Genomic DNA, 19,263 nt, shown 5'->3' with positions numbered 1-19,263 from the left:
GGGGGCGGGGGGCCCGCCTGCCCACATGCACCCAGCAAGCCGCAGCCTGGGTTGGCCGCCGTTAAAGGGCTGTGTGTACTAGGGACCAAATGCAGGACACGTCCTCTGTTTTGGGAGGTTAGGGAAGGCCAATTCATGACCAATAAATTTCACTATAAAGTACTTTTAATGAAAAAAACTTCAACTCGTTTTAACTAAAAAAAACAAAATGAAGTAAGTGTTTGGGTGACTGTCTTACTGACTTGTTTTTGAACAAGCTGATAAATCAAGCTCTCGCGTGGGATCCCCAGTGCTGCCCAAGGTACAGGCTGCCCGCAGGTGAGTGTACTTGTCCGGGCACTTGTTTGTGGTCCAGGGCAAAGAAATGCTCTCGCCAGCTTCTACCACGGCGAGCCGTCGACCACTCATGCCCCACTAGAGCGGAGTTGTGGACGTTGGCTTTGTTCCTTCACATTTCAGGTTCCATCGTGGCAGGGAAGGGGCATATCACCAATACCTCTGTGGAATCGTGATGAGTTCGCCCATTTCCAGCTGGTGCCTCCAAGGCTTCGTTCCCTGGAGAAGAGCTGAAACGCACCCCCGCTGCCCAGGGCACCCTGCCACTCACTGCACCGCAGAGCCACTGCTTTTGTTCCCAGGGAGCAGTCGCTCTCCTGAGATAATCACAGGTGGCTCACACTATTTGGTCGCTGAGGTGTTGGTATTTTAGGAAACCGAGCTCAAAGCCGGGGCAGCTGAATGAATCTTGCCCGGCTGTCCCAGGGCTGACCTCAGGGAGGCCTCGGAGATCGCGTTGCTGCTACGGGTCCCCGAGTGAAATTTCAGGATGGTGGGTACCCAGCGCTTGGCAGAGCTGCCCGGGAGAAGGCAGCTCCCGGGCCGGGGGTCAGGCTGGCCACGAGCCTGGCGTTCCAGGGAGGACCAGAGATGCTCTGCGACAGACAGAGAGAGCGAGCGGGATGAGACCATGGCCCGTTCCCTGTCTCCTCGAGCTCAGCCTCAACCAGACACTGGGGACCCGCAGGCCTCAGAAGACCTGCTCAGTCCAGCCTGTGCCTCCACAGGAGCAGGCTGCTCTGCAGGGCCCCCGGTGGCCAAGCCCCAGGGCCAGGCTGTCACCATGGACTGTCACCATGGACTGACACTTCTCTCAGGTCCGGTTTCCACATTGGACAGAATGACAAAGGACAGGTCCACACAGAGGCACTGCGAGAGGTGAGGGGTGAAGTGCTACGGAAATGCAAGGCGGGCTCCTCCGTGCTTCTGTGGTGAGCGGGTGCCCCGTAAATGCTCTCCCGTGTGCGCTGGCGGGAGTCGACGCGGCCCAGGCCACCGGTAAGACGGGCCGCTGTCAGGGAAGGCTCTGGGTTGGTCTGGAGCCTGCTGGCTCTGGTCTGCCTTTGGGAACCACTTAGAATAAGTCTAATCCCCTTTTCTTAAGACAGCTCTTCCTGGTTGACACTGTCTATGATGTCAGGTGGCGCTGACTATCTGGGTCCTAAAAAGTGCCTGGAGAGGCAGGGCTGCAGCCCCCAACCACCACCCCCCGCAGCATCGGCCCTACCCAGAGGCAGCCCTCCTGGGAGTGTGAGCCTTTGGGTCCCTTGGAAACCGACTCAGAAAAATCCAGTTCACAAATGACAAGGGCATCTAGAATGACTGGAAATTAGCTTGAAAGTAAAACAAGGAACTCGTGTTTGCAGAACAGAGCTTTCTCTTCCTGTTGGCAAGTGTAGAGGAGCCAAATTACAGGGTGTTGAGTGGACAAGGAATCGGGAAGGATCAGTTAGATGACCTCCGGGACTGTTGTCGCCAGGGTGTGCTGGCCTGCATCTCCCATCCGCCTCGAGACCAGCACTTGGGCTGCCAGCTCCCTCCAGGGCTCCCCCCTGCCGACTCCCGCCATAGCAGGCCAGGTCCCTGAGTTCATAGGAACACAGTCCTTCCTTAGTGCCTCTGTCAGCAAAGGCCTGGTCTGTTTTGTACTGATCTTTACCATTTAACCTGCAAAGTCAGCGCGATCTCTGAAGTCTTGGCGGGGGTGGGAGAGAGGACCCCAGGGTCCCCGATGCTGCGAACAGTGCTCAGCTGGCATTTGATTAGGCACAGGTGTGTAACATCTCTTATATGCTGCTGTTTTGTTCGTAACTCCTCTCTTTTTACAGTTGGAAACTTGAGATTATTATAGATTCACATGCAATTGTTAGAAATAATACAGAAAAATTCTGTTCCCTTTACCCAGTTCCATCCAACGGTAAAGCTTGCAAAGCTGTGCTCTAACACCCTAGCCATGATGCTACCAGTGATGCATTCAAGACCTAGAAGGTTTCTGTCATCACAAGGATCTTTGTGGCCACGCCCTACCTTCCCACCCCCGTTTCCTGTTAACCCCTGGCTACCCCTGATCTGTTCTCCATTTCCACACTTTTGTCATTTCAAGCACATTATGTAAGTGGCCCTGACCAGTGTGGCTCCATCGGTTGGACGTTGTGCCTCAAAGCAAAAGGTCACCCTCTTGGATATGGTTCGATTCCCAGTCAGGGCAGGTGTCTGGGTTGCGGGTTCAGTCCCCAGTCGGGGCACATGTGAGAGGCAGCCAATCGAAGTTTCTCTCCCTCTCTTTCTCCCTCCTTTCCCCTCTCTCTAAAAATAAATAAAACCTTTTTTTAAAAAAAGAATGTTATGTAGGTGGAACAGCCCATAACTGTCAAGGACTGGCCCTTCTACACACAGCGCTGCACCTGAGGGCCGTCCAGGCGGGCGTGCACCCGTGGCTCGCGGCACATGTGCCGCCGTGTGTTCAACCGCCCTCCTGTGGAAGGACAGCAGCTTTATTTGCAATATCCCCAGTTTTGGGATATTGCAAATAAAGCTTCTATAAACATTCACATCCAGACATTTGTGTGACAGTGGTTTCCATTTCCCTGGGATAAATGCCCAAGAGCATTGTTGCTGGGTGGCACGGATTTGCACGTTCAGCTTTTTACGAAATTGCCCAACTGTTTTCCCAGGTGGCTGGAGCGCTTCCATATTCCCGTTAACAACGTGTCAGTGACCTGGGTTCTCCGCATCCCCACCAGTGTTTGGTGCTGTTGCCGGTGTTTATTTTAGCCATTCTGGTGGGCGTGGAGGGATAGCTCACTGTGGTTTCAATGTGCATGTCCCTAATGGCTAATGTCCTGTGACCTTGTCAAATTCAGTCATTAATTCAAGGAGTCTGGGGAAGAGGCAGTTCCCTGGGATTGTCTACATAGACAATCATATCATCAGCAAATGGAGACAGTGCGATTTCTTCCTTTCAGAGCTGCTTGCTTTTTATTTCCCTTTTTCACCGTATTGCTCTAGCTAGAACTTTTCGCACTACGTGGAAAAGAACCATGAGTTCAATTTCCTTGGTAGTTATAGGACTACTCCAGTCACCTGTTTCCTTTGGAGGGGCTTGACGTAAGATGCGCTTTTCTCCCTCCGTTGCCGGATGGGTCTGTCTGCAGTGGCCCCTTCTATTCCTTTTGCTGCCTGCAGGGCCTATGGCGATAGCTCCTGTCTCATTCCCAAATTGGTCATTCGTTTTCTTCTTTCTTTTTCTTTGTCAAGCTTGCTAGAGTCTTGACATTTTTATTAATCTTTTTAAAAAACCCAGCTTGTTTCACAGATTTTGTTATTTTTTATTTTCATCGATTTCTGCTCTTTTTATTATTCCCTTCCTTTTGCCTGCTTTGAGTTTATTTTATTTTTCTGTTTGTGAGATCTTCTGTTTTTTAATTTCTCTCAGTGCTCTCTGCTGTTGCTCAGTGAAGCGTGTTTATGATGGCTGCTTTAAATCCCATGTCAGATAAGTGTAGCATCTCTGTTATTTTTGATGTTGGCATCGATTCGTTGTCTCTCTTCATTCTCTTTGAGAGTCCCCTGGTTCCTGGTATGATGAGTGGGTTTTTGTTTAGACCTGGGTATTTTGTGCATGATGTTAGGAGACTTTGGATCACGTTCAGACCTTGTTCTAGCTCCTCCTGACATCGCCCTGGCAGGCAAGGCCGGCCCATCCCCTTCCTGCTCATGTGGTACAGGCCCCCCTCACCCCTTCGACTCCCGGGTGCTGGGAGGGGCGGAGGCTCCTCGGTCCTGCAGGGCAGGGTGGGATGGGAGTTCTGGGTCCCTCCTAGGCCCCTGCCTCCCCGGCTGCCGGGTAGGGATGCCTCGTTACCGCTCCCCATGCGCCCCCGGCCACCATGGGACCGTGGTGACCAGTGGAGAAAATCTTGACTCTCCACTAAAGGGGGCACATCTCGTTACTGCCGAGCAGGCGTGGAAGTCCAGACTCCACACGTGGTCTCCACTCTCACCTCCGGGTGGGAGGCCTCGTTACCGGCCAGCAGGGATGAAATTCCCCCCCTTGTCCTTCTCTGCTATCACCGCAGTGGGGGGTGTTGGGCACCCCATTACAGCTTGGCACGGGCAGAAGCCTGGGCCCCCCGAGGCCCTCGCTGGTGTGACTGGGGGTGGGGCAGCCGTGTGCCCTGTGGTGCTTGGTTATCTTCCAAAAGTTCTGCTGAGCTAAGATCCCCTTCTCCTGGTCCTTTGGCTAGAAGGGGCAGCTTTTGAGGGGAGTTGTTAGTTTGTTTAGTAGTTGTTGTTGTTGTTTGTCTTCCCAGTTAACGTTCCTGGGTGGCTGGCTCTTTTAGCTCCAAGTCTGAAATCTGAAAGGTGAAAAGGAAGCCCGAGGACGCGCCACCCCTCCTCCCTGTGCCCCAGCCAGCCCGCCTCCTCTCCATTTCTCGGGGCCTCCTGTGTTTCCATGTAGTGCCCCGTGTTTTGGGTTGTACTTAGTGGGAAGAATAGGGAAAGGTATGTCCACGCCTCCTTCCCCAAAGCAAAAGCACCCCTCTCTCTGCTGAGTCCTCCTTTTGTCTGTCAACTGCTGGAGAAAGGCAAGCCTGTACTAGGCAGCTCTGCTCCCCTCATAAGGCCTGTGCACACGAAGGTGCTTAACAGTGGTTTGCAGGGTGACCAATCTGGCTGTTGACACGGTCCCTTGACCTCGTGGAGAGAGGGATTCTGGGACCTGCGACAAGGCAGGACTGATGCACATCCTGTGGGCCCTCTTCACAGCTGGGGTCCTGGACGTGCTCCGTGGACACTGAGTGCCCTAACGAGGGGGCCGGCGCCCTCCCATCCTCTTCATGGGAACGGGTGGCAGGGGGTGGGGGTTATGTGCAGAGGGCAGTCTGTCCCGAGCCCCTTTGAAATGCAGACCTGTGCGTTGCTGTGGCTGATGCCTTCTCATTCATGGCAGGTGTCCCCTTGGGGACCCGCCCATCTGGGAGCTTGCGGCTGGCATCCAGAGCAGTCACCCCATGTCTCCTTTGAAACAGGAGGACCGTGACACCATGGAAGCCGACCTGGACAAAGACGAGCTGATCCAGCCCCAGCTTGGAGAACTCTCAGGCGAGAAGCTTCTGACCACGGAGTACTTGGGAGTGAGTACGGCGTGGCAGGGCGGGGTCCTGAGATAGAAGAGTGGGAGAGGGACCGTAGGTGGCTGGAGGCCCTGCCACAGCACGCGAGGGTCTGGTCTGGTCTGTGATGACACTGTGTTCACGGGAAGTTCCGTATTGGCCAGTTTGTCTCCAGTGGCCCCAGCTACCTGTTGCAAACAGACCCGCTGGTGAACAGAAGAGGGGTTAGACCATGACCACAGGGCACACGCTGGGGACCTTCATGGCACCGGAAGGTCTGCCCTCCTCAGCAGCACTCGCCTAGCCTGATGCTTTTCTCGTGCCTCATCTGCCAGAAGGGAGGGTTGTGGTGGATGTGGAAGCCGCCTCACACGGCTGATGGCGGAGACCATCAGACAGGCGGTCGCCCACCAAAGCAGAGGGTGGAGAGAGCGAGAGAGGGGCTGAGGGCAGAGGGCTGATCCAGCATGGCAGGGGCGGGGGGCGGGGGGGCCCCCGAGAGGGACAGAACGGGAACCATCTGAGGGGCCTGGGGAGAGGCCGGAGGACACAGGCCGGCGGGGACGGCCGGGGAGGTCAGTCCCGTGTTTGAGCAGCCTGTGGAGCTGCGTGTCTGTGGTGGTCGAAATCTGAACTCCGCCAGCTCCCGGGTGGCCCTGGCGCGCAGCCAGCTCCGGGAGCCCCTGCTGACCCCGCACCAGCGAAGCAGGGACGGCGCGCCAGGAGGGAGCTGCCACTCCACCCGCCAGGACAGGGCAGGGTCGGGGCCTCGGGCACCCCCTCGATCAGAGAGCGCAGGGCTGAGCCGGCGGGATGCCGGGGCATCAGGCTTCTGAAGGGAGGAGCCATTACAAGGGATGAGGGCCCGTCCAGACCGAAGCCCTGTGACTACCGGCGGCTAAGCCCCTGGGGTGAAGGGCAGTGGCGTTAGCAGGAGCTCGGGCACCTCGGAGCCGCGGGTTGCCTGGCTCAGTCACGTGGGCCCTGCAACCTCGGATGAGGTGGTTGGTGTGGAGCAGAAGGCAGAGACAGTGACTTGGGAGGGAAAACCACGTGGGGTGCAGGCGTCGGAGCCGTCACAGGATGAGCAGAGCAGGACGCACCTGTCCGGTCCCAGTGCTGCCCCCCGCAGCCCAGGCCCTCATCACCCCGCCCCGGGCCCCGGGCCCAGGCCCTTGAGATCTTAGACGGGGGCTGTGTGACAGGGAGGTCGGACCAGAGGACGGTACTAGCGGCTGCAGTTGAGGCGGCCTCTTCTCCGAACTGCGCCAGTGACGGGCAGAACTGGGACCACGCTTCCGCCCCGTTCGGAAAGCTTCCTTGCGCGTCACTTCCTCCAGAGCGTAGAGGCCCCTCCCAGCGTCTCGCTCCCGTCGGCTTCCCACCCCCCCGCCCCGCCCCCGACGGCTGCCCCACGCCCGGCGCGGCTGGCCGCTGTCCCCACGGTGTAGGTGATGCCTGTTGATTTTTTCCATAGGAAATTGACCCTTTTTCCCCTTCTCCCTACCTTGAATAATAGTATATAAACCCAAACAAGTCTTCAGTAAAAATCAAGAAATCACAGATGTAATTCCAATTTAAAAAAATAAATTTAACTTTATCCTTTGAAATAATTATAGACTCACAGGAAGTTGAAAAACCTGCAGAGGGTTGGCTTGCCCCTTGACCCAGTGTCCCCAGGCCTTAGGTAACTGTAGCACGTGGCCGAACCAGGAAACTGAGGCGCGCACCACCCGCCGACTTTACTCAGACCTCACCAGCTGTACCGTGATTTCTTTGTTAAACAACTTTCCTTAATTATTAACATAATATAAGCACATTACAGGAAACTTGGAAAATAGGAGGAGGACCATTCTTGGCTCTGTTAGGCCGCACAGCCACCACCAGCGTCCGGCGTCTGTCACTGAGTCCTTGCACCGTCCTCGCATACTTTTAGCAAAATTGAAAGTATCATTTATGTGCAGTATTATAACCTTTTACTTAATGTTTTAAATAAACATTTTCTTTATAACTCAGTCTTTATCATGGTCAATGGCTATAGAATATTTCAGATGAATATGCCACATTTTACTTAATTCTTCCCCTGTTACTGGGACAGTCAGACTGTTCCAGTTTTACTCTACAATAATTTTTTCACAAGCAACTTTGTTTATTTAACATTTTCCATATTTTGTTTTTTTTTCACTAGAATTGACACCCAAGGATATGAACATTTTTACAACTCTTGATATAAAATACCTAATTCCTTTCCAAAAGAGCTGTCTCAAACTTCCATGCCACTAACATTTTAAACAATTGCTTGCAGTCGGGGCGGGGCGGGGGGATCATTTCTTTCATTGTCACTTATTGAATGATTTCTTCTCGGTGAAATTGTAGTTTCTAATTATTTATGTTGGACACTCAAAAAGAGTCAAGAGGCTTTGGCTAGAAATTAGTGATGAAGATTTATTCAAGGGTCTTAGGGTTTGTAAACCAGAGGCAGCGCTAGGCAGTACCCGGAGCCTTCCGAGGAAAGAAGGAAGCTGAGGGCTCTGGCAGCAAAAGGCGCATTCCTGAGAGGACGGGGTCCTGCGCTCTCAGCCTCTGGATTGGTCAGAGAGGGTCATCCTGCGGAGGAGCCGTGGCCTGGAGCCTGGATGACGGATGGTCTGGAGACCCAGCGTTCCTCCCCAGGCCTTCGGGGGTGGTCGGGGGTTGTCTGGCGGTGTGATGTGCGTCCAGGCACTGATGCAGGACTGGAAAGTTCAAGAATCCAAGTGCCCGGGCTCGTTAAAGCAGGAACAGAAGCGTTTCCTCAGGCCTCAACCCTCTTGATTTTAGTACTTTAGCAACTTGAGTATGGGGACTTCATTTTATTTCTTCAGTCTATTCCTCGCTCGTGAGGTTGGTCATTTTCCTATTTTCTGGTGGTATTTTCTGTTTTATGGCTTAGCTATCTGAATTCTTTGCCCAATTATCTTTTTAGTCTTTTACTTATTAAGTTGTAAGAGCTCCTTATCTAGCGAAAAGGTTTACCTTTAATTGGTTGAATTTACTGCAAATATTTATTTTCAGTATGTTGTTTACCCGTTAATTTGGCCTATCTTTAGTATACTATATATGCGGAAATGTTGATTTTTCATCAAACTAAATCTTTTTTTTCCCCTCTCGCTTTCAAAAGTCAGCCCTCTCCAAAGATGTGATACTACTATATTCCACTGTTTCATCTCCTTTTTTCCACTGCTCAGTTTTTTAAAAATTTATGCCACTAAATGGTATAATATGCCAACCTCAGGGGAAACTTTCTGCACACTGTGGCATGGTCCTTCCTTGTTGATTTGCAAAGCCTCGTGTCACTGGAGACGACCCACACGAGCTCCTGGGTCGGCCCTCGGGGCGCGTTCTCCAGCCCACCTCCTCTTTCCCCCCGCAGATCCTGACCAACTCAGGGAAGACGCGGCGGAAGGGGCCGGCCAGCGCGCAGTGGGGTGGCGGCGAGCCCCTGCGCCGGCCCGTCACCCCCGGCGGCCACAGGAACGGGCACCCACTGTAAGTCCAGGCGAACGGAGGCAGGGATTTATTTTCTTAGGCTTCATTTTAATCAACTGCAGTGTAAGGTGTATGTATATGAAATTTTAAAATAAAACGTTCCTATCGAAAAGCATTTCTCTCTTTATTGGTGCCTTTGGGGCTTTTTGAAGGAGTTGGAATCTCCCTTTCCCCCCACCTCCCCGCCAGGTTTTTTTTCCCCCCCGAAAAGGGAAGTGGCTGGATCGCAGGACCCCCAGGGCCGCCAGCCGTCCTCCAGGAGAAGCCAAGGGTGGGCCCTTGCAATTTCAAAGGAAGGGACCAGCAGAGTAGTGGGCCCACCCAGAAAGGACGTGCGTGGCTTCTGTTCTGCAGCCTCTCGCTGCAGCGTGGGGCTCTTTGTTGGGATGGAGTGTCACAGGTTAAGACACCAAATCAACTCATATTTAGATGGATTTTTAAAGCGACTATAAGCATGTTTAGCTGCCAAGCCTTATTCATAGACTTACTTTTACCCTGTTTACATAAACAAAACTTGAGTCTGCTTACCCAGAGCCCCTGGTCCCCCTGGGGACCCAAGGGCCTAGACAGACGCCTGTGTGCTCTGGGGGCCCAGCGTGGCTGGGGAGAAGCATCTTCCATGGCCCCTTTTCCTGCCCAGAGAATGCGGGAAAGGAACAGGTATGAACAGAGGCTTAGGGAGAGCAGGCCAAAAGGCCTGCATTTGTTCATTAAACACGTATGGGCCGTAAAAGATTCCCAATGAATATGCCCTACTTTACTTAGAAATCCCCTAGACCTGGACATGTTTGTGGTTTCCTGTTTTACTTCATAGTAATTTGTAATAAACAACCAGGTGCAGGAGATAGGGCACGAAACCAAGCACAGAAAATGCCCGCTCCCACGGAGCACTGGGCACCGCGCCTCAGACGCCAGAGCCCCCGCCCCCGGCTCCTGCCAAGTACCATTGCCTGTCTGGTGCCTGGCCTACCATTTCAAGGCCCGCATCATGGATTGCTGCTCTGAGATCTGTTTGATTTGATTTCAAAACTAGTTATCGTGTCCTTTGTGTTTCAAGGTTTTTATTTTTAATTAGTAATATACTACCTAATATAATACCTTTAATCTCTTAAACTGACAACCAGTATTTTTTAGCCAGAGAAAAGTTGAAAGAGTGTTACAAGGAAGAGCTTCCAGCTGTTAACACTTTGCTACCTTTGCACGCTCAGCTCTCTCAAGCTCTTGCTCTTTTCTATGTGCATAATATACACATATACATTTTCATGCTGAACTGTTTGAAAAAAGGTTGCAGCCTTTCAGCACATGTCTCCTAAGAATAAGAACATCCTGTACTTAACGGCATTATCACACCTAAGAAAGGTAACATTAATTTAATAGTATTGTATCGTATGTTAAGATTCCCTGATTGTCCACAGAATGTCATTTATATCTGAGGAGTTTGGTGGATTTTTTTTTTAATCCTCACCCAAGGATACATTTATAGATTTTAGGGTGGGGGGAGAGGGAGAAACATTGATGTGAGAGAGAAACATCGATCAGTTGCCTCCTGTATCACAACCGGGACAGAACCTGCAACCTAGGTACGTGCCCTGACTGGGGACCAAACCAGCAACCTTTTGGTTCAGAGGATGACGCCCAGCCAACCGAGCCACACCTACCAGGGTTGTGGGGGTTTTTTGATCCAGAATATAGCCAAGTGTCCACTACTAGTAAATCCAGTTTATAAAGATAACGTCTTTTTGAATGGAAGAAGTTACAGGAGCTAATAAATTCATCTTGGTCGACATGGGAAAGAGGACACCAAACCATTTTTAAAAAATATTTATAAATTATCTTTTAAAATTATTATCACCCTGGCTTCCCAGAGAGGCGAGACTGACATTAGATTATCTTAGTCAGAGAGAGGGATAGAGGGGGCCTAAGAAATACAACGGGCCCAGTTAATTCTTGAGTCAGATGTTCTCCTTGGCAGAGAAAGACGGACATTTTTCCAGGCCTGGGAGTGTGCGTGGCTGTCGGCTCACTGGCGGACGTGGTCGCTGCAAGGAGTGAGAGCCCTCGTCCTCCCGAATGGTGGCCTTCCCACTGTAGCAGGGCAAGTGCCTGTCCCCCGCTCCCCGCACTGGGCGAGTTCAATAGACACGTCTGTCGGTCTGTGCCAGACGCTGTGCTGACTGCGGGGGATGCAAAACTACATGAGGTGGGAGGCCCGTCTCTGCGTCCCGCAGAGCACGCACCTAGGAGGGGCGGGAGAGGTGGCAGGCGTGATGTGATCAGGAGGGGACGGCAGAGTGCAGGGGTGGCAGACAGAACATTCTGGAGCTTTAGGTCAGCCCCCTTAAAAAGTCAATATACTGGGCCCTGGCTGGTGTGGCTCCATGGACTGAGCACGAGCCCGTGAACAGGGGGTTGCCAGTTCGATTCCCAGTCAGCGCACAGGCCTGGGTTGCGAGCCAGGTCCCCAGTTGGCGAGAGGCCACCACACATTGACGTTTTTCTCCCTCTCTTTCTGCCTCCCTTCCCGTCTCTCTAAAATTAAATAAATAAAATCTTTTTTTTTTTAATCAAAATACTGTCCACGCACACCAGCCCCCTCCGAGAATGCAGTGTTGCCAGGACCCCGCAATGGCCCGCATCACACGCATTCGAGATGCGAGTGCTTTGGGAGTCAGTGACCCCGCTTCTAGGACTTTATACTGAGAAGAAGTCAGAATTCTGCAGATACATATAAAAGGGTGTTATCGTCACATTACATATAAAATGAAAAATTATCTAAGTGTCCAAAGTAGGAGGCTGATTACAGCCATTACATATTCACCCAACACAGCATTGAAAACAGTGTTTTAGAAAAATATTCAATGCACGAGAAGAGCCTTACAACATATTGCTAAGTGAAAAAGCAAATTAAAAATAGCGTGGATCACCTGAAACCTATATAATTTTATTAACCCATGTCATCCCAATAAATTCAAAAGTAAAAAAAAAGTAGTGCGGAGCTAGCCTATGGCCACTCACAGTGATCCCAAGTTTTTGTATTTTTTTTTAGTATATATATTTGCATTTTTAAAAAGGTATCAAAGGGTAATAGTAGTTATGTCTAGGTTTTGGGAGGGCAGGACATGCTATAGATTCTATACATTTTCTTCATTTTTCATGATAAACACAGGTTTTATAATCAAGGAAAGACAGGTTGAAAATGGAAACAAACCCAGCAGTCCTTGTGCAGCGGGGGCCCTCCCTCCCTGACCGGGCGCCGAGCGCGTGCCTCCCCCGCCCCGGCCCCACTCAGCCTGCTTTCTCCTGGGCCCAGCCTCAGTCCTCCATGCATTCTAGAACCCCTTCTCCTCCCGCCCCCGCCCAAACTTCACGCCATCTTCCTGTAGCGCTCCTGGCTCCGTCTCCAACCCCTCCCACTGCCTCCCTCACCACCGGCCCTCTCTGGCTATTGCCGGCCCATTCTCCTCTCCCCACGGGGTCCGCAATGACTTCGGCAAGTTGTTGTTGCCTGGGCCAGGGTGGCCTTCCTGCAGTGACCCCTAAGGACACGCCGCACCCCTCCCAGTTGCCACTGCAGACGACGCCTGCCCTGGGAGCTCTCCTGCCTCCGCGTCCTGCGGCCACTGTGGGCTGCCCGCCCACCCCGTCACCCCTCGTCCTAAATGCCACTTCTGCAGGCCCCGCTTAAGGTCCCCATCCCGTCCTGCTTGTTCCTTGCTTTCCATTAAGCACCACCGACCCTGCGTCTCTAACTCCAGCCCAGGCTTGTCCCCCCAGCGCTCCCATTTTAGCGTTTTCGAGGTGAACACTGCCGTCCTCCGGGCCCCCTGCTTCAGGGAAGGGTGTTACTGCCCCCAGACGCCCGAGCCAGACTCCAGCCCGTGGCCTGCGGAGCCCTCTGCTCCGCACATGCCCCCCCAGCCCCAGCCCTAGCCCTTCTCTCTGCCCTCCTGAGCCACTCTCCCAACCAGCCTCCCTGCCGCGGCCCGCCCTCCAAGAGCACAGGCAGAATGAATGACCTTTCTAGCACGTCATCATGGAATGTCAGTTCTGCGACTCCTATTTCCTTTAGAGATCAAATATAATCGAACCCTGGCCCACAGGGTCCTTCTCGATGGATCCCTCCCCCAACCTCAGCCCTGGAAGCTCCCCGGGGACACCCAGCACCCGGCAGCCGCCAGTCTTTGTGGTGCCTTAAATCTTTCTGTACCAAGGCAGCCTAAGTAGTTCTCTGCCCCTTCACCTTGCTCATGGCGCTACCCCTGCTGGGAAAACTTCCCTTTTTGGGCCCCAGGTCAGAGCTCAGGTCTGGCTGAATGACACAGACAGACACACGCAGGGTGTTTCCTGTCCTCTCAGGGCGGTTGTCTGTCTTTGCTACTGAAACCGACATTCAAGACCAGCCATTTCGCAGGGCTCTCTCCGGGGACAAGCGGGCAAAGGCTTGCTGGGCCGTGCCCCCTGCTGCGGCAGGCGGCTGGTGCCTCCTCACTGAGGGGGCTGGGTGCCCTGCTGCTGTGGGTGCAGGCCTGGCCCAGAGGGTCCCTGCCCGCCCCCTGGGATGTGCTCGCCCAGGCCCCGCCTCTCCCGCCGGGCGGGGGTTCTGGTGCAGCAGAACAGCCACTACGGGTCGGCTGGATGAACGGGTCTCTGCCCGCCGCCTGCCCGGCCAGGTGCCGAGTGAGGTCCCGCACTGCACCGTGTAGGTAGCGTCCCAGGACACCAGCCCTTCCAGGCCTTGTGTCTGCCTAACTCCAGTTGTCCTGACTGACGTGACAGGTCACGTCTTTTCTGATCAGATTCATCCCTTCACTAATCTGCTTCGTCCTTGGAGAAGAAAAACCAGAAGCCTGGGCCTTAAATTGGTTGAAATGTCATGCCCCACGTTGCCCAAAGCCAAAAAGATAGAATTGCATCTTTGAAAGCTACCAAGCCACATCATCACTGTAAAAGAGCTAAGCTAACATGCGCGAGGTAAGGGCGCTTCCTAGTTTCTGCCAATACCCCCAAAAAGGTTTAATATCTGCCAACATCAGTTTTTGCAAAAGAATTTCCAGTACTTCCACTTTCTGTGTGTGTTTGTGATGCTACAAGGTAGTCAGCAGTCCAATGTCTGTCGCTCGCGGCATTGATTGCAGTTTTCCGCTGTTTTCCTCCAGGCTGGAAGACCATCCTGTTTCTCCCCAGAGGCCCCGACCTACCAGAAACGGCTGCCTCCCGTCCCCGCCCAAGGCCCACCTTCCAGTCTGCAAGTGGGGGGAGCCTGGTGCTTCGGAGCCTCGCGTTTTGACTTCACGTAAGAACAGTGGCAGCCGGCGGGGATGGCTGGGGGCTGCCGATTTCTAGGATGTAATGAAGCAGCCACGGCTGCAGACCCAAAGAGGCGGGGCCTCCCACTGGCTCCTGGGAGCCCTCTGAGCTCAGCCACCGCCCTGTCAGAGGCCCGTGTGCCTGTGGCCCCACAGCCGGACCTGCCTGTGGCTTTTCCTCCAGGCCCCCGACTCTCAGAGCGCAGTGTGGCCTCTCACGTCTGCAGGCTATTTGGGCCAGATTTCTGATTGGGGAAAAACTCGTTTAAGGTGATGTTCCAGAGTAGGAACCTCAAAACGGTGTGGACCTATGACCGAGGTGGGTCCCTCACACTTGGAGCTGAGGTGGTCAGCAACAAGCAGCAAGGACCGCCGTGGGACTAGTTTGCAAGCACATTCTGAAGCATCTAGCCGAGTGCACCAGAGACCGGTGCGCGGTACAAGCGCCTCTCAGATGCCAGGAAAAACATATGCGTTGCCTCAGAAACGTACAAAGTATTTTTTTTTAATTTTCAAGAGGAAATTAAAAGGATATGAGCAAGCCAGATAAGACTCTAATCTCCATTCAAATAGGAAAACAACAGGGGAGCAGGTCAGATTCCTGCTGACTATTCCAGTATTCCAGTATGAGGAACGTCTGAGAAATTCTATCATCTGTTCACTTTTGGATCCCAACGCTTCCAAACCGGGGCTTGAGCAGCAGGCCCGTGGGTCACAGCATGCGAAGAAAGCCAGGCCGTTCTGGACTCGGGGCGGGGGTGGGGGCGTCTCCTGATGCTGAGCACTTCTACAGGTCCTGCCAAGTTGGCTGTCTGTCATTTTACACGTGTTCTGTTAGAGCTGTAAACTCGAATCCGCCTTCACTCTGAGGCGACTGGCTCCATCTTATCCAAGGGCTTCTGCCTCCAGGGTGGGGGTTGCCAGTGGTCTGACGGTTCTGCCGACTTGGCCTAACGCCATTGAGTTTTTAATGGTTTCAAGTTCCGTAGGCCTGGACCGCCAAAAAGTTGCACTTTGGGTAACTTATTAATCAGTAACATCCTAGTTTTACCAAAATGACCACCAGCGTGGCCCCCTGCCTTGCGCTGGTTGCAAGCATGTCCTATCTGACGGAAAGATTTATCATGCTATTTCCTGCCAAGTGGCGGCATGGGAGGTTGTCAGGGACAGAGGGGGCGGCGCGGCAGCTGATGTTGTTGGCGATGGCGACATTATTGTTATTTTCAAGAACAAGATGCTGGGTCTGTCAGGGTGAAGGCCCAGGTGAATTCTGGTTCCTCAGATAAAGGCAGCGGGCGCCCACCAGCGCCTCAGCCCTGGCGATCGATCACTGGCTGTCCCAGTGCCTCGTCCTCGGAGGCCGCAGCTGCGCACCAGCCCCTCCAGGTGGGCGACCTGGCGCCAGAGCAGCTGCGCTTCCCAAATCCTGCTGTGGGGGCACCTGTCGGCCTGCTCTGAACGCTGCCACCGCCACTGAGACCATGTTCCCTGTGCCCCGCCCTCCGCCTGCTCCTGTTTTCTCAGGACTCACCCTGTGCCCAGCCACTCCCCCCGCCCCCCGGCTCTACGGACCCCTGTCTGCCCTCCACCTGCCAGAGACCAGACATGTCAGCCAGGCTGCCGTCGGCCTCGGGGCAGCCCCTGGTTTCCCCTTTAAAATCCTTTTACTTAACAGAAGCTCTTCCCTTGGAGAAGCCAAGCCTCCAGAGCACAGAGTCCGTCTCTGGGGCACATGCTGTTCTTCCTTCCGCCTTGTTTCAGGCCTGCCCAGTGCTGCCACCCCAGGTCCTAGGTCCCTGGGCCAGGGTCAGCTCCCGGCGGGTCTCGCCACCGCCACCTCTTCCCCCGGCCACCCAGCCTCTGCATGTAGAGGGGTGGCAAGTGGGCTTTGGCGCCGGCGCTCAGGGTGCTATGTGGCAACTGGGTGTGAGGCTGAGGCTGGGTTCGGCCAACCCATGCTGATGAGCAAGCGGGGAGGAGGGCAGCGCGGGGGCCTCCGTGGTCCTCAGTGTCTTCGTCTCATCCCGTCCCGTCGGGAGCCTGATCTGACTTCCTCCGGACCCTCCCGTCGTGTGGTCCTGTGTCTCCAACCCTTTCTTCCACGTCTCCGGTCTTGCTCACCTTGTCCCCCTGGCCCATCTGGCTTCGCCCAGACACTCCACACAGGTCCCCTCCAGCGTGACTTGCCACTGAGCCCGACCCCCTGGCCCTCACTCACGCTGGACATTAATGCCCTGCCGGGACCCTGAGTGGGAACCCCTGACCAGGACCTGCCCATAAAGGAAACGCCCTCCATGCCTGTGCGTTCAGTCAGCACTCGGGCAGAACTCAGATGAGGAGCCCGGGGATCCTCAAGCGGCTTGATCGGAGGAACATGAGGCTGCAAAGCACATTCCTTTCAAGCAAAGGACTCAGCCCCATGGTGCCAAAAGGAAATTGTTCCCCAGGGGAAAAGCCAAGCATGTGGGCTGAGGGAAATTATTCTCATTTCCCCAACAACCAAGACGACCTTGAATATTACCTCACGTGCCAGGGTTCAAAGGCCCAGCTGTGTGGGAGACGGATGAGCAGGCAGGAAAACAGTGCTTTGGCCCAGGAGGCCTCGGGGCCACGCAGGCAGCTGCCCTCTCCCCGCAGCTCCCCACTCGCCTGCCCGCTCGCTCGCTCGCACGGGGCCCTGTGCTCACACGCTTCTCCTGCGGCGAGACTGACCGTCTGCAGGGCGGCCAGCAGTGGAAGGAAGGGCAACCGCTGCTCGGTGGATGAACCGAAACCACTGAGGGTCTCGGGACAGCGCGGCTTAGTTCCTCTTCTCTCCTACGGGAAAGGGGGCTGGGTGGGGGTGAGCTGGCCCCCCGACCGCCTGAGAAAGCCCCCAGCCCTGGAGGGCCGCCTGCCCCTGGGTGCCACCCCGTAACACCGTGAATGGTAGCCCCGCGTTGTCTGTGGCTCCACCCAGTTAGGATTTCACCCCAAGCTCCTGTTTCCCGGGCCTTAGAAGCCCACTGGGGCGACAGCCCAGACAGGCTGGCGGGGGGTGCATTGGAGAACGGACCGCAGACGCCGAAGTTCCAGTTCCAGGCCCGGCTCTCGTCGGAGACGGTCCGGTCAGCAGAGCCACCCATTGGGTTTCACACCAGAAACAGATTCTCGTTTGGGTCAAAAGGGAGTCATCTGCAATTCGGAGCTGTGTCCCTTGCTACAGGTTTGAGGAGACCTGCCGGAGAGGTTTATTTTATATTTAAGATAAGGCAGGGGCCACACTGTGGAGGCGCTAGAGGTTTTTAAAGGAGCGGAAAGGATTAAGGAAGCAGCGAGTCCGGACCTGGCCGCAGCAGTGCTCCGAGGGGCGCCTGGGCCCCTTCGGCTGTAGAAGAGGGGGAGGCGGGGCCCAGCCCGTCCCAGGCCCCGGGGGAGCTCCTCCTTGCAGTGGAGGGTCCTCTGGGCCTTCCCCGGCACCTCCCCGTGAAGGCCTCCAGGGGGGCCCGGGCAGGGGGGGCAAGGAGGTGGCAGCCCAGTGCTGCCGGTGGGTGGCCTGGGGGATTCGGGCCTGGGGCGGCTCCAGGTAAAGAAAGCCCCGCCTCCGGGGCCTCCAGAGTCAGCCAATAAAACTACAGGACACCCGGGTGAATTTGAATTTCAGAAAAACACCAATAATTTTTCCGTGTGTCTCTGTGCTCCTGTGTGGTGGGGCCAAGCAGCGGGGCCGGAAGGCAACTCCATGTTTTGTGGGCTTTCCCATGAGACGGAGAGGGGCAGCTGGGGAGGCCACGGGCTGATGGCCTGCGCGTTCCCATGTGCACGTGTTCCAGCAGAGCGCACCCACTGCACCCCCTGATCCGACTGTACCCCACGTGGCTGCCCCGCCAGTTCCCAGGCTGCACAAGGAAACAGGCCCCCATCCCTCACCGCCAGGACCCATCAGGGGCTGTGGCCTGGGGCATGTGCTTTCCTTGGCTTTGCAGCCCAGCGCGGGAAAGAGCCCCCTCCAAGAGGTTCCAGAACAGAAGCCAACTGCGCTCTCTCTCCTTCCCCCAGCCTGCAGGGATGCCAAGCCGGGAGAGTGGTGGCCAGGACATCGGGGAGAGCCTCGCCTGCCCCCCTCGGCGGCCCCCACTCAGCCGAGGGGGGTGCCCTGGGCCCCAGGCGGTGGAGAAGCCACCAGGTAGGGACGGGAGGTGTCCCGAGAAGGCGCCTCTGAGGCCCAACCTGACGGTGGGAGAAAGGGAGCGTTTCTCTGGCGCCTGAAGGGAGGTGCAGGGACGCCCGGGGAGTGCAGCCGCCACGCCTGCTAATCTCAGGGTGAGGGGACCGTCACCTGAGAACCATCTGTCCTCAGACCGGAAGGAGAGGAAACTCATAAACGTGCCCAAGGGACCGGTTGTAAGAGCTGTCAGGTGAACACGTCTGGGGCCGTATGTCACGCAGGGTAACTGGAGGGCAGCGTCCAAGCTCAGCCACGTGCTTTGGAGGCGCGGGCGGACGGGCAGGAAGATGGAGGGCCGGGCCAGGAAGTGGGCTGACTGCCTCACACAGAAGCGGCAGCGCACCCGCCGCCCCCGAGCAAAGGAAAAGAAGGTGTTTTCTCTCCCTCTGCACCAAGTGACCACAAACTGGCCCTTGATGCCTCGCTGCGGGGCTTTAGAATCTAGAAAGGCCCTTTCAGGGTCAGGAGCCTCAAACCCAGCCAGTCTCTTGAGCACCGGGCGCCTGCAGCGCCCCCTGCCCCCTCCTCCTGGCCACTCAGAGCCCGGGGAGCTGAGGGTCCTGAGACAGAGAGGCCAACCTACTGCACTAAAACATTGGGCCGGCGGCGCATTGACCGTGACTGTGCCTCGGAGTCTCTGAACTGAAGGCACGGTGCCCCAGCGACTGGTCAGGCCCCTGTGCCCGCGTGTTTCTAGACCCGGGAAGCATGTCTATCAGTGCGCCCGCAGCGAGCCCCAGAGAGCAGGCCCCCGCCTCAGCTGGGGTGG

The 19,263-nt window shown here is 55.2% G+C and overlaps 1 protein-coding gene across 1 annotated transcript in view; it reads left to right on the top strand.

Annotated features, from left to right (window-relative positions):
• ARMC9 (armadillo repeat containing 9) overlaps window positions 1-8,985 on the top strand; it is a 75,716-nt gene extending 66,731 nt beyond the window's left edge. The window contains exons 20-21 of the mRNA XM_054570665.1: window positions 5,370-5,474; window positions 8,866-8,985. Coding sequence (XP_054426640.1) covers window positions 5,370-5,474; window positions 8,866-8,985 — 225 coding nt within the window. The remainder of the gene's footprint in view (window positions 1-5,369; window positions 5,475-8,865) is intronic.
• Window positions 8,986-19,263: the final 10,278 nt, after the last annotated feature.

This window comes from Pteronotus mesoamericanus, unplaced genomic scaffold (genome assembly GCF_021234165.1).
Source record: "Pteronotus mesoamericanus isolate MK-2021 breed Mesoamerican mustached bat unplaced genomic scaffold, CSHL_Meso_final contig_1018, whole genome shotgun sequence".
NCBI lineage: Eukaryota > Metazoa > Chordata > Mammalia > Chiroptera > Mormoopidae > Pteronotus > Pteronotus mesoamericanus.
The sequence above is the reverse complement of the archived record's forward strand: the minus strand, read 5'-3'. Positions and strand labels throughout refer to the sequence as shown.